Below are 12,246 nucleotides of genomic sequence, written 5' to 3' on the forward strand. Positions count from 1 at the left end.
TTATTGCTTTGTAAGTAATAAATTAAAGTTAGACTAGATGCCTCTTGAAGAAATAAGATTTTAGATTTTTTTTCTTTTTCTTTTTATGACAGATTCGAGAAAAAGAACATGTTGAAGCTCGGTGAATAGGCCAAGTTACCGTTAACACTCGAATAAAATCTGTCACTTTTACCACACCACCGAATAAACTAAATAGAATATTACAAAAATAAAATAATCATTTTATCATTTTCCTAATTTCTCCCCTCTTTTTGTTTGCCCACTTTCATTTTATTCTCTCTCTCTCTCTCTCTCTCTCTCTCTCAGAGGCGCATATTATACACACCCACAGATTAGGGAACCCCTCCGCCCCCCACACCTCTCCCCGAATCCCCAACCCACAACCTCCCCAAAAATAAAGAAAAGAAGAAAAAGAAACAGAATCAACCGTCGCCGTCCTATTTCTCTCCTTCTACTCCCTCTCCACCGTCCATCTACTGTCTCTCTCTCTCTCTCTCTCTCTCTCTCTCCTTCTTCTTCTTTTGCTTCTTTCACTATGCAATGTTTCCATGATTAATCTCAGCAATCGATTACTACTTCGATCTGATGCTCAACTTCTTGATCCGTTCTCGAGACGTTTCTTTCTATTTTGAAACGTTTCGTCTCGATTTCTTTCACTGCCGATGTAGAAATATCAGTTTTTTTTTTCCTTCTTTAAATCAAGTTTTGAACTCTTCTAATGAATATTCTACTATTCAATAGATAAGCTTTTCAAGATTCAGGTTTTTAAGGGTTTAATCTCAAAAATCGATGTGTTTGCTTATAAAAGTTGAGATTTTTATTTTACTGATTGGTTAGCTTGTAAATTCTAGTCAACTACTTTAGTTTAGGGTTTTTGATTTTAATTACTTTTTCTAGTGATAGTATGGAAGAGGAGAATAATAAGAACAGTAAATTGAATAAAACAATGAGCAGTGGGAGTTGCAGCAACGGTTCCGACGTATTAGACTACGTGATGCCATATATCCAAGGCCCGAAAGACCGCGACGCCGTTTCATTAGTATGTCGCCGATGGTACGAGTTAGATGCTTTAACACGTAAGCATATAACGATAGCTTTATGTTATACAACAAGTCCAGATCGGCTTCGTCGTCGTTTTAAGCACCTTGAATCTTTAAAGCTTAAAGGGAAACCTAGAGCTGCGATGTTTAATCTAATACCTGAAGATTGGGGCGGTTATGTTACTCCTTGGATTGATGAAATTGCTGCGGCGTCGTTTACTTGCTTGAAATCTCTTCATTTTAAACGTATGATCGTTAAAGATTCTGATCTTGCCCTTTTAGCTAAGTCTCGTGGAAAGGTTTTACATGTGTTGAAACTTGATAAGTGTTCTGGCTTCTCTACCGATGGCCTTTTACACGTGGCTCGCTTTTGCAGGTACTTCTTTGATTTCTTTTTTTCTTTTTCTTTTTTACTACAATTGTTTGGCCTTTCTTTATATTACCTCATTCGTGGGAGATTTTTGCTAATTTATGGTTTTGTGCTTGCTAAACTTTTAATCTCTTTATATGGGTTTTAATTGGTCTTTGGCTCTTCTTTACTTGTTGAGTATTTGATCTTTTGCTTGTCAAGTTTGTAATTATTTTGATTAAAATTGTTAGGTTTTACTTCAAATTAAGTTCTTATTTCCTTTTTCCTTTTTGCTAGTATTATGGATGCTAAAGTCTTAAAATTTTTTTAATGTGCTTCTGATTGGTTTTTGGTAATTTGTTGCAACTTGATGAGTATTCAATCTTTTTGCTTGACAAGTTTATAATTATTCTGATTACAAAGGTTGGGATTCACTTCAAACTAAATTTCTGTTCTTTAATCTTTGCAGTTTTAGCATTATGGTTGTTGTTTGCAAAGTTTTGATCTTTATATGGGTTTTAATTGGTTTTTGGTATTTGCTTCAGTTGTTGAGTACTTGATCTTTTTCTTGTTAAGTTTGTAATTGTATTATCATATATTTGATGTCTAATGAGAAATGTCGGGTCTTACTCCAAAGTTCACATTAAGTTTTTGTATTTAGTTTTTGCCTTTTCTAAAGCATTATGTTTTTGTGCTTGTTAAAGCTTTTATCTTTTCTATATGAGTTCTACTTGGTTTTTGGTGATTGTTTCATTTTTCAAGTATTTAGTCATTGTGCTTCTTTACATTGTAATTATTTTATTCACTTTTAATATACTATGGAATGGGACTTGATTCTCTATTAGGTGGTGGAAGATAGAAGGGATGTAATGTATTTCAGCTTTGCTTCACTATCTGAATGTTTGACATGATTTATTACTTTTTGTTGCTGTATCTCTTTTAGTTGTTTTCTGGATTCATTCCTTCAATTTGATATAGGTGTTAGTTGAGGACCCTTAGTTATCTTTTCTTTGCAAGTTGCGTATCGTATATAGCTTGCATGCTTTCTTAATTCTGGGAAAAAAATCAAATTGCTTTTGTTTTTTATAGTAATATTAACTTCAGCAGCTGTATAATTTATACCATGCTGTATATAAAAAAAAGATCTTGGTTTAGTTTGCCAAGTCATGAAAACAACTTATTATTTTTGTTTCATATGAAATTTATACAATTTAGAATCGGTAGTGATATGATCTCGTTGTGTTCAGTGATCCTTTTGTTTTCTTTTTTATATTGTGGAAAAATCTGTTTAATTTGTTTAGTTGACTTTTGTGGAAAATAATTTCAGAGGTTAGATTGATAGGCTGGATAGAAGTTCCATCTTCAAATTCAACTTGACATGGATTAGTTGTTTGAGGGTTATGAAATGGACTTTTTGGACTGCATTTGTGGTCCTTTTAGGCATGGATTTTTTTGGGTTAGATATGGAAACTGTCTTCAGTTTTGTCATTGCAATCACAAAGTTAATACTGGTAAAAGAATGTGATTATTAAATTTTTTGCATCTGGTCCAGGACATCCAGAACTTGGTCCTGTTATGTTTAGGTCACTGTTACATGTTATCTTCTTCTTTTCCTTTTCAACGCCCTGCTGCCCTCTATCTCAACTGTTTAGCAGTCACCACGTATTGCTTTAGGTGCTTTTTGTTTATTCCTGTTATGTGTTTTCCCAGGCAATTAAGAACATTATTCTTGGAAGAGAGCGCAATTTTTGAGAAAGATGGTGATTGGCTACATGAGATTGCCATGAACAACACAGTTCTTGAGATTCTAAATTTTTACATGACGGATCTCAATGCAGTGAGATTTGAAGACCTTGAGATCATAGCCAAAAACTGTCGTTGTTTAGTCTCTGTCAAAATTAGTGATTGTGAAATACTGGATCTGGCTGGTTTCTTTCATGCTGCAGCTGCTTTGGAAGAATTTTGTGGGGGTTCCTTCAATTATTCAGCCAATGATCTACAAGATAAGTATTCTGCCGTGACATTTCCCCGAAAATTATGCCGTTTGGGTCTAACCTATTTGGGAAAAAATGAAATGCCAATAGTGTTCCCTTTCGCATCCCTGCTCAAAAAGTTGGATCTCCTCTATGCGTTGCTTGATACAGAGGATCATTGTCTTCTAATTCAAAAATTCTGCAACTTAGAAGTTCTTGAGGTACAGTCACAAATATGTTTTTCCTCTATGTTGTGTTGCTTTTATTTTTGTTTCAATTTACTTCTATTGCATCTTTTTTGCGTGCCTACTTTATATACGAGCTCTAAGATCTTCTTGGGCATGGTTGTGCTGTAGGAAACATGTTTATGCTTTTATACTTTTGACATCCTTTAGCAGTTGCTTATTTTTAATCATTATGAAAGCACTTCCTTTCTCTTTTATTTGTGCCCCTTGCCATTTAGATTTCTGAGTTCATTTGTATAGTTCGGAATTATTTTACCTTGACATCCATTAGAATTTTTTTATTTATTTCTATTTGCATGTAAATCTATTTGGATTTGTATATAGTTTTAAATATGTTTTGCTGAATTCTGTTTCTTCTCTTTTTCCATAAAATATATTGACAGACAAGAAATGTTATTGGAGATAGAGGGTTGGAAGTTCTTGCTTCAAGTTGTAAGCGATTAAAGAGGCTTAGAATTGAGCGTGGTGCTGATGAGCAGGGGATGGAGGATGAAGAAGGTATAGTTTCACATAGAGGATTAATTGCATTGGCGCAGGGCTGTCTAGAACTGGAGTACCTGGCTGTTTATGTTTCTGATATCACAAATGCAGCTCTGGAACATATTGGTGCTCACTTGAAGAACCTAAATGATTTTCGCCTGGTTTTGCTTGATAAAGAAGAGAGGATAACAGATCTACCACTTGACAATGGTGTTAGATCTCTACTGAGGCAGTGTGAGAAGCTTCGAAGGTTTGCTCTGTACCTCCGACCAGGGGGTTTGACTGATGTGGGTCTTGGATATATTGGGGAATATAGTCCAAACGTGAGATGGATGCTTTTGGGGTACGTTGGAGAGTCTGATGAAGGGCTTTTGGCATTTTCTAAAGGATGCCCTAGTCTTCAGAAACTAGAAATGAGGGGCTGTTGCTTCACCGAAAGGGCACTGGCTAGAGCTGTGATGCAACTGACTTCTTTAAGGTATCTGTGGGTTCAAGGTTATAGAGCGTCATCTGTTCCGGGCCGTGAACTCTTAGCAATGGCTCGCCCTTTTTGGAATATTGAGTTGATTCCTCCTAGACGGGTAGTCGTGGTTAACCAGGTCAACGAAGATGTTTTGGTCGAGCAGCCAGCCCATATACTTGCATATTACTCCCTTGCTGGAGCAAGAACAGATTTTCCAGATTCTGTTGTCCCCTTGCATCCGAAGAGAGGTTAGTTGCTTAGAGAGCTGTACATGATGCTGGTTGCGTCCTTTATTTTTCCGGACATTCCCTGTCTGTAAATTCATCCTTCTTTTTTATTTTCTTTTTTCCCACTTCGGTAAGAGAGTTTCGATTCTAAGTTTTAATTTTGTATTTTTACTTATAGTAGACCGTTACCTTGTAATAAGCTTGCATTTGCCCTGTAATTTGGAACCACTTGTACTCTTTGGTGAGCCAGTTTCTTGTTCTCTAGGATCAATTAGCACAAGTTTTTGTTTTTTTCTTTTTATTCTTCTGTTACATGCTTGGAAACCTTGTAATTCCATGTGCCGATTCAATGTTGGAAATTGCTGTTACTTTGCTCTGAAACTGGTGATGCGTCGACAGTTTTGCTTTCTTTCTTCCTATGAGAAATTATTACCACGAACACACACATCAATTATGCATGATATCATCCGAGCATCTTGCAAATAATCTGAAATTCGTTTGAAGTGATTTTATCCTTGATTTATTTATTTAAGATGGTTCTTCTCTTTTCAGATTAAATTATTGAAGGTTGGAAAAAGGAAAGAAGAAAATTGTGAGACTCAGACGCCACGAAAATGAATAATTGGCGGAACGGACTCAAAAATTAATTTCAATAAAAATTTTAGAGGCCACTTGTTTCCAAGTTAAGGCTGTCAAGTGGTTCCTCTGGTTACAAAATTGTTATCTCATTTAAATATATATTATATATATATCCTTATTTATATATTAAATAAATAAATAAATAAATAATTAATTAATTTTATACATACTAAAGAAAACGACGCCAAAGTAGAAAAATGGTTGCAGAGTAAAAAAGAATAAATACAGTTAAATTAAAAAAAAAAGTTGAAAGTATATATTTTATGGAACAAATTATTATAAGTACAAATAATAGACTAACAAAGATGAAGAATTCAAATACTAGCAAACCACTTTTATTGTAAGAAAAAACATTTTAAATCTTTAATTTTATTTTAATAAAAATAGTTAATCAATAAAAGCTCGCGATATTTTGGAGAATGAATTTCGAATTGATCGAATAATAAATAAAGAATTAGAGATTGAATTAAGATCCAACTAGAATTGAAATATTATTTTCTGACCATATATTAAATTATATTTAAAATATGTAATAGTTTTTATAATATAAAATCATAAACGTAAATAACACTATTAATATTATAATAAAATTACTATGTTTCGTGTAGCATATTTTTAAAAATATAATTTATCATTTATATATAGAATAATATCAGGGGACCCGTAAATCATTATCAACAAAGAAAAGAGGTCAAATTGATCTCTATGTGGAAACATCTTCTGCAAGGAAAAATATATAGTTGACAGGTCAATTGTTGGTATCAACGTTTCAGAGTGTCAAATCTTATTATTATCAATTTCTGGCAGTTTTGTATTAAGAGAGACAATTCCGTAAAATCAAATCACTAATCCTTTTGCTTACTTTCATAAATGTTGATATTTGCTACTCTTTGTTATTGATTCCACATATATAATACTATTATACTAATTTTTAAGATTTAGCTGTTAAATATATATTTTAAATTATATTAAAAAAAATTGGAAACTATCATGTAATAAAAATAACTTCTTTTTTTCAGATATTTAAAAACAAGAGCATAAAAGTCAACAATAATAATTTAAGAATATATTATTTATGATAATTTTAAAAATATATTAAGGCTATAAAAGTCATTCTACTAAAGGTTCATAAAAAAATCAATACTTTAGCATTTTAAGTAGAAAACTTAATTTCATTGTTTTGACTTACCATTTTAAGTGGTTTTTAACTCAATTGTTTAATTATCAAACTATCTTAAAAGTGATAAATTGGATCATCAAACGCTCTATAAAATGTTAAAAAGAATTCAAAAGTTTGCGATTTAATGATAGTATTTAATTTTAAAGTTATAGACAGCTTTTTGTTTTATTCAATTTGTGGCTGGCGATACTCTAAATGGATGAGTTCTTATTGCTACGCACAAAACCCTTAGCCTTTCAAGAAGCTTTTATTTCAAATAAATACAGTAGCAGACTGTTAGGAGTTTTGTGCAGAAATAAGCTTACTGGGTGCACAGCTTCTTCTAGGAATTTACCTCTTTTAATCATTGAGGTAAAACCATTTTGTTAAAGAAAGACTGAATAATGCAGGTATAAAAGGACAAATAGGAATGCAGAGATTAGATAATGTTTATTAATTTTGCCAGCAGAACATAATATGTGTATACAGGAATATAAACATATGCATGAATCATATTAATTCCAGAAGAAAATGTTGTCCCTGGCAAGCATTTTGTGTCGGGCTTGGTGGTCCTGAAATTTTTTTTTTTTTTGGTTCTTTGCTAATGGTTACAGTAAAGATCATCAATGGATGAGCTGGCACAAAAAATATCCACAATTATTGCATCTTATAGCACATGGTCATCACTTCCTCTTCACAATTATACTGAAAAAAAAAAAAACAAAAAAAAAGAAAGAAATGTTGGTAATCAAACTACATCCCATTGTTCTTGGATAAGGTAATAGATCCTGCTAATTCGCAATTTAACAGCTTATTTGTGGCAAATGCATGGACTTGGGAACCCTTTTCTATATGGACCTTGCTTGTATTCAGTTTGCCAAATTAGGCAGCATTTCTTTTGCCCACAGCAGTGATTGATTTGACTGTGTTATAAGATATATGGCTATGTTCTGACTGTCATTTTTGAATGCCAGAAATTTTTTTGCTAAATGCAATGGTTATCAAAATTTGAACATCCCAGTTCTTTGTCTTGCCATGCCTTTCTTGCCCAACTACTGAATAATGACTCTTATTCTACTTGCACTGAATATTTATACTATACAAGTGTTTCCCCTACGCTCCTTCCAATTGAAGTTAACTACTAATTGATTCAAGTAAACCTATCAGAGTAATAAAGATAAATAAATCCCCTCTTCTAAAAGCCTAATAGAGAGCTGAAGTTACCCTTGTAATAAGGTTACTACAATACCTAATAAGGTTATAGGGGAAGTGCCATGGTTTGTGATATAATGAGGGTACTTTGGGAGGATTTGAAAGAGATGGTAGGGTGAATTCTAATGAAAATATCTGCAAAATGAAGAAAAAAAAAGGCGATCAGAATAAATGCTTAAGTTAAGTTCTTAGAGAGAAATAAAATATTCAAATAAAAGTCAGAGAATAAATAAAAAAGAAAATCCTCTCGACCTTTTATGTATTCGGATTTTGTGAGGGTAATTTTATTGAAAATCTAATAACGCCCTTTATAATTAGTATTCAGCTTAAGCCTTTTACATGTGGCCTTTCCATAAGTTTAAAACACGACCTTCTACATTTATGAGACATACATTAAGTAACTAGGTTTCTACCCATCATCATATAATCTTACCAATCTTTAAGACGATGATACAAACATATAACAGTTACTATGGAAATAACTATAGAATAATTCGAGTAAATTGCCTAGCTGGTACCAAATCTTGAGACTATATATCAATTTGATACCAAGACTTTAATTTGAATCAATATGGTAGCAAATGTACAAAAAAATATATTAATTTAGTCCAAATGTCCAATTTCCGACAACCGATGGTGACGCAGGTATATTCCGGTTGTTTCACCCCCTCAGCGTATGCCACGTCAATTAATGAAATCTGACTCAACAATGGTCCCATTCCTCCCCAAATTAAATCCCAATTTTCCTCTAATTTTTTCTAATTGAACCCTAATTGAACCCCTTTGTTCTATTCCCCATAATTCAACCCCGTCGCTGCACTGTTACCCCCCTACTGTGAGAGCAATCTCTCATTCTAACATCGTCTTTCTTCGAGTAACTGAAAATCTATCCTTATATTTAGGTTGTTCTCGATCGTTACACATTGTTGACTGCGTATCGCACCATGTCTTGAATGGAGGCGAATGAAAGAAAGCAAAAGGCAACCCGTGTACTGTAAGTCATATAACTTGCATTTTATATTTTAGTTTAGCTTCAGTTAAAGTAATGGTAACTTGCATTTTGTTCTTGTGTTTTGTATGTTGCATGTTGATGGTTGTGTTTGGTTTTTGGTAACTTGCAAAGGATGATTTTCTGTTCTGTGTTTTCTTCTGGTGTTTGGTGTTTTGAAACTCTTTTTCTTATTGATTTTCATTGTATGATATAACTTAGTGTTTGCATTGAGTGATTGGTATAACTTATAAACAAATTTTGTAATATAGGTTAAAGTTGATTTGTTTTATCTATTTTAACAAATGCAGTGCCTCATACAGAGTACTTCAGTATATAATGACATTGTTTTGGGGTAGATGCTAAGGGTAGGCCAAAAATTAGGGATGTTGGGAGCATAGATTTTTCTTCTGCTGATATAATGTCAAGATTAGAGATAGATGCAATGACTAGAGAATTGGATCTGGTCATTGAAGAGACAAGCTTCAATGACATGTTGTGAGTGACAGACAAAAGGTACAAGCTTCTAATCCTTTTATTTTAATATTTTTTAGCATTTATGTAAACTATTATATGTTTGAGTTGTTAATTATGGTTTATTCTTTTTTACGCTTAATTAGGGTTTAATTCCTGCAATTGAAGAGATGTTTCCCAATGCAGAACACAGATTTTGTGTTAGATATGTCCACAATAATTTCAAGAAAAAGTTTAATACATTAGGTCTAAAAGAATAGTTTGGGGGGCTGCTAGGGCTAGTTATGTGTAAATATTCCAGAAAATAATGGATAAACTTGCAAAAATTTCTAAAGGAGGACATAACTACATGAACAATATACCCCCCACTATTGGTCTAGGTCACATTTTAGGATAACCTCTAAATGTGACATGTTATTAAACAATCTGTGTGAATGTTTTAATAACTTTATTCTAGAGTCAAGGACTAATGGAGTTATAACAATGAATGAGATCAGTAAGACAGTTAATGAAAAGGATTCACAAAAAGAGAGATGCTATGAAAAGAAATGCAAGTCAATATTGTTCTAAGATTATAGCTAAGTTAGAGAAGTCTAAAGAATTCTGCTGGATGTTCAGAACTGAGTGGTCGGGGGGGGGGGGGGGGAATAGGTTTCAGGTGGTTGGTCCTAGGGGGGCAGTTTGTGGTTGACATTAAGGAGAGAACATGTACTTGTAGGAGGTTTGATTTAACTGGCATACCATGCTGCCATGCAGTGTGTGCAATCTAGTACAAGAATGATAATCTTGAGAATTATCTAGATGAGTATTACAAGGTAAATACTTATTTAAAAACATATAGCCACTTGCTAAACCCTACTACTAGCTATGAATTTTGACCAAGAGTCACAGCACCACCTGTGCTACCTCCTGCTCCAGTTCAACCAAAACAGAGAGGCAGATATGTTACAAGGAGGAGATTAGAAGAAGATGAGATGACAGTTCTACTACAAAAAGGCAAGATAAGAAAAAAAGGGTCAGTGATGACTTGCACCAGTTGTAGAACTAAATGCCACAATAAGAAATACCATGGTCATGGCAAATCTATATCAAAACAGCCTAGAAGGAAAAAATTATAAGTAAGCTTTTGTACATTAAGTTTCTTTAAAACACCTTGAACAACATTATTTATGTGTTTTACTAGGTAAAAAGATAGCAAACCAGACAGACAGTAGCTGCAACCAAGAAGTTCCTTATGATACGATTGACCAACTTCCTAATGCCCAATCCTTAGAAAATAATCCAATTGGGACTGCACAGGTAATAAGTTCTTGTTATATGTATATTTTTAATAACTAAATGTATTTGTAATAACCTAATGAACATTTACTTTAACTTATGTAGGTGCAAAATGTAACTCCTTCATTGTCAAGCCAAACTGAGTTTAACATACTTGGTCATCTAGTAGATCTAGATGACTTTAATCCTCATTGGACAAATCTGTCCCAAACTATTGCAGGAGCACAAAGACCTCATCAAAATACTAGAAGCATCAATGAGTTGCTAAGTGATATTCTAACTCAATCAAGTGGCCTGAATGAAGACTCGCAACACAGTAATATGAAGATAGTTAAGAAGAAGGGCAACGGCAAGACAGTGAAGAAGAAGGGCAACAAGCTATTTCTGCCTCCTAGATCTGCATCTCTTTCCACAGCATCAAAAAAAGCTTCTAGATCTAATCCTACTCCAAATGAAAGTTTGGGAAAGGGGAAAAATAAGGTGCAAGCAACAACTCAGAAGGCTAAGAGGAAAGGAAATGTTGAGACTGCAACCTCAAATAAGAAGAAGCATTGGATGCCTATAGGTCTTGGAGACAACAACAAGCCTTAGCTTGGCCTTATCATTGTTTAATACATTAGGAACTTGTTTATGTATAGAAACTTTTTTTGTTGCTTTTAGGACTAAAGATGCTTTTATGGTCCTGTAGGACAGATTTCGCATGCTTGTTTATTGTGCTCAGTGTAAACACTGTATTTTGATCAGGACCACAAAATTATTTAATTATATTGTCATTGTTCTTGTGTTCCATACTTAATACAAGTTGTTATTTTATAATTACTTAAAGTGCAATACTTAATACTTTTGCAACACCACCACTTAAACATTTGTATTTTAAGAATTATTTACATATATAAATAGAAATAAATGTTTCTTTTATTGATTTAATAACATTTTCTACAATAAAAAATCATTGTAGTTCTACACTACAACTGTGAAAAAGGTCCTACAAAATAAACTACCAACACTAACAAAAGGTCCTACAAAACAAAATACCAACACCAACACCAACACTAACAATTCAAATCATATACACAAACAGCTTACAAAAAAAAAATACCAACTGCAACAAACAATCCAATCTCTCCTATCTTTAACTTTTGCTAACTCCTTTGTTGTTGTCTCTAGTTGAGGCTTTCAGTTTAATGAAAGTATCCTTCTTTAGCTGCTTTGACTGAACCCTACCAACTTTAACTCTAGAATAAATAATCTAAGTTTATCTAAGCTTGAATTCAGTCGGCTCAACTCTGCTAATTTAGTCACAACTCTAAGCCTACAACTATAAAACCAAAGATTCATCACACATACAGAACAAAAGAAAACACAAATTGATAAAAAACTCATAACAACAAAAGAACATCCTTTGCAAGTTACCAAAAACTAAACAAAACTATCAACATGTAACATACAGAACGGAAGAATAAAATGCAAGTTACCAATACTTTAACCGAAGCTAAACTGCCACACTTAGTTAAGGCTTCTGACGAAGCTAAGCAGGTGGAGAATCCATGAAAAAGCTTCTGTGGTAACGATCGATCGAGAACAAACTAGACCTAGGACATATTTTCAGTTACTCGAAGAAAGACGAGGTGAGAATGAGAGATTGCTTTCATAATGGGGGTAACAGTGCAACGACGGGGTTGAATTATGGGGAATAGGAGAGAGGAAAATAGAAGAGAG

The 12,246-nt window shown here is 33.4% G+C and overlaps 1 protein-coding gene across 1 annotated transcript; it reads left to right on the top strand.

Moving 5' to 3' along the window:
- Positions 1-288: 288 nt before the first annotated feature.
- Positions 289-5,158, top strand: LOC8287271 (coronatine-insensitive protein 1). The gene is made up of 3 exons (XM_002530373.4): positions 289-1,416; positions 3,100-3,583; positions 3,991-5,158. Exons 1-3 carry the CDS (start codon positions 905-907, stop codon positions 4,801-4,803), a joined length of 1,809 nt encoding a protein of 602 aa, XP_002530419.3. The 5' UTR covers positions 289-904; the 3' UTR covers positions 4,804-5,158.
- The last annotated feature ends 7,088 nt before the right edge of the window (positions 5,159-12,246 follow it).

The sequence above is a fragment of the Ricinus communis genome, chromosome 6 (genome assembly GCF_019578655.1).
Source record: "Ricinus communis isolate WT05 ecotype wild-type chromosome 6, ASM1957865v1, whole genome shotgun sequence".
Classification (NCBI taxonomy): Eukaryota; Viridiplantae; Streptophyta; class Magnoliopsida; order Malpighiales; family Euphorbiaceae; genus Ricinus; species Ricinus communis.